The 1,850-nt window shown below is 38.8% G+C and overlaps 1 protein-coding gene across 1 annotated transcript; it reads right to left on the bottom strand.

The window, feature by feature from the left end:
• Nucleotides 1-260: 260 nt before the first annotated feature.
• LOC112028537 (dehydration-responsive element-binding protein 3) lies at nt 261-1,538 on the bottom strand. The gene has a single exon (XM_024061232.2). The coding sequence runs from the start codon at nt 1,216-1,218 to the stop codon at nt 538-540; it is 681 nt and encodes a 226-aa protein (XP_023917000.1). The 5' UTR covers nt 1,219-1,538; the 3' UTR covers nt 261-537.
• Nucleotides 1,539-1,850: the final 312 nt, after the last annotated feature.

Consider the following 1,850-nt stretch of genomic DNA (forward strand, 5'->3'; position numbering starts at 1 on the left):
CATAAATATATATTTGTGATTGCTTTTTCATTTTAACTTAATTCAATAATGAAAAGCACAATGTGAAGGTGATGGATAACAAGTCAACAACATGGTAAATTTCTCACCCTTTTTTTTTTTTTTTAACCAGATTTTTCATAGAATTTCGTTTACGTTTTTGATACAAAACCAAGGACAAGGTTATATATCTTAGACGAGACTTTGAACCTTTTTGGGAGTTCGAGCTACATTATTATACTTATTATACTAGAGAAAGAAGCTTTGATTTGCAAACACTTTACACCAGTCAAGCCAAGCAAATTATTGACATTTTCCTTTTTCCCCATCCTAACACTGTACAGTTAGCTAGATAAAGAGAAGATTAGTATTAATCACAGAAAATACAGAGACACACACATAAAACACACACGGAGACATAGACAAAGAGAGGTTTTAGACCCTTGATAGAAAAAAGAAGGGTTTTAAACCAAAAGAAAGAAAGAAAAAAGATTAGGTAGGACACTCACATTCACATCCACAAATGAAAAAACAGAGCAATTAACATTCCCACAATAAACCTTCAAAGCTATTTAGCGTCATATTAGTCTCTGCTCCAAAATTCTCCATATTAGTCTGAAACCATGGCGGCGAGTACATCCCCCAGCCATCCACCGAGTCAACAAACACAAATTCCTTACTAAAATCCTGCTCTGACTCATAACTCGTCCCCAAACTCGGCAACTCAACAATCTGACTCAACTCCTCTGACTCCTTAGACAAGTCCATCGCTGAAACCAATGTAGACAACGAAGCCGAAGGAGCTAAAGAATCAAACTTGCTCATCTGGGCTGCTTTGGCTGCCGCGGCTTGAACATCACGTGGGGCTAGTGAAGCAGGGCGTGGCAGAGAGTCAGCGAGCTCTGGGAAATTGAGAATGGCAGAGTTACCTTTGATGCTAAGAGCAGCAACGTCGTGAGCTCTAGCGGCCATTTCTGGAGTTGGGAAAGTTCCGAGCCATATGCGTGATTTCTTGCGTGGCTCGCGGATTTCAGACACCCATTTGCCCCAGTTTCTCATGCGGACTCCACGGTACACCGTGTGTTTTCCTGAGTCACGCTCGTGAATATTACGCTTGGTTTTTTTTGGGTTTTGTTGTTGTTGAGGTGAGGATGGGGATGATGGGTTTGAGTTTGAAGTGCTTTCTGTTTCTGAGTTTTGTTGGAGTTCATTCATGCTCATTGTTATTCACTTATTGGTCAAACAGTTACTTGTTATTGTTTGGAAGTGACAGAGAGAAAAAAAAAAAGGCAATGAGGAGGACTAGTTTCAGTTTGGATTGTATACAAAGATTGAAAAGATCAATGAAGTGGGTTTGATATGAAAAGAGAAAGGAATTGAATTGATGAGAGGAAAACAGGGTTATATAAGCTAAGAAAGGGAATGCACCTTGTGATTGATCATTAAGGCCTTTTTTCCATCATTTCCTAATGAGTCACACAACACTTATAAGGTTTGAGAGAGAGAGAGAGAAGAGAGGTTTGCAAAAGAAATGGGACACCCTGCTAGACCCTATGGAAGAAGAATGGGGTCCCCTCTCTCCGGTACCACGCAACCCCATTAATTTTCAACTTTTTTATCTTTTCTACTTTCACCTGTGTTGCACTGTTCATTTATCCCTTATCTTCTTTATCTTATGATCTCATCTTCTTCTCTATTTACCAACCCCATACACCCATGCAGATCACCATTTTGCCCTTTTCATTTTCATATATATATATATATATATATATATCTTTATCACAAGTTTGATCAAGTTGGTTGGTGCGGAATCGGATACAAATACACTCCATTTTCTTTATAATTTGAGGTAG

Source organism: Quercus suber, unplaced genomic scaffold, assembly GCF_002906115.3.
Source record: "Quercus suber isolate HL8 unplaced genomic scaffold, Cork oak 2.0 scaffold_119, whole genome shotgun sequence".
NCBI lineage: Eukaryota > Viridiplantae > Streptophyta > Magnoliopsida > Fagales > Fagaceae > Quercus > Quercus suber.

What these genes read in the sequence shown, in the direction of transcription:
- LOC112028537 (XM_024061232.2), bottom strand. Translation starts at nt 1,218, where the DNA reads ATGAGCATGAATGAACTCCAACAAAACTCAGAAACAGAAAGCACTTCA.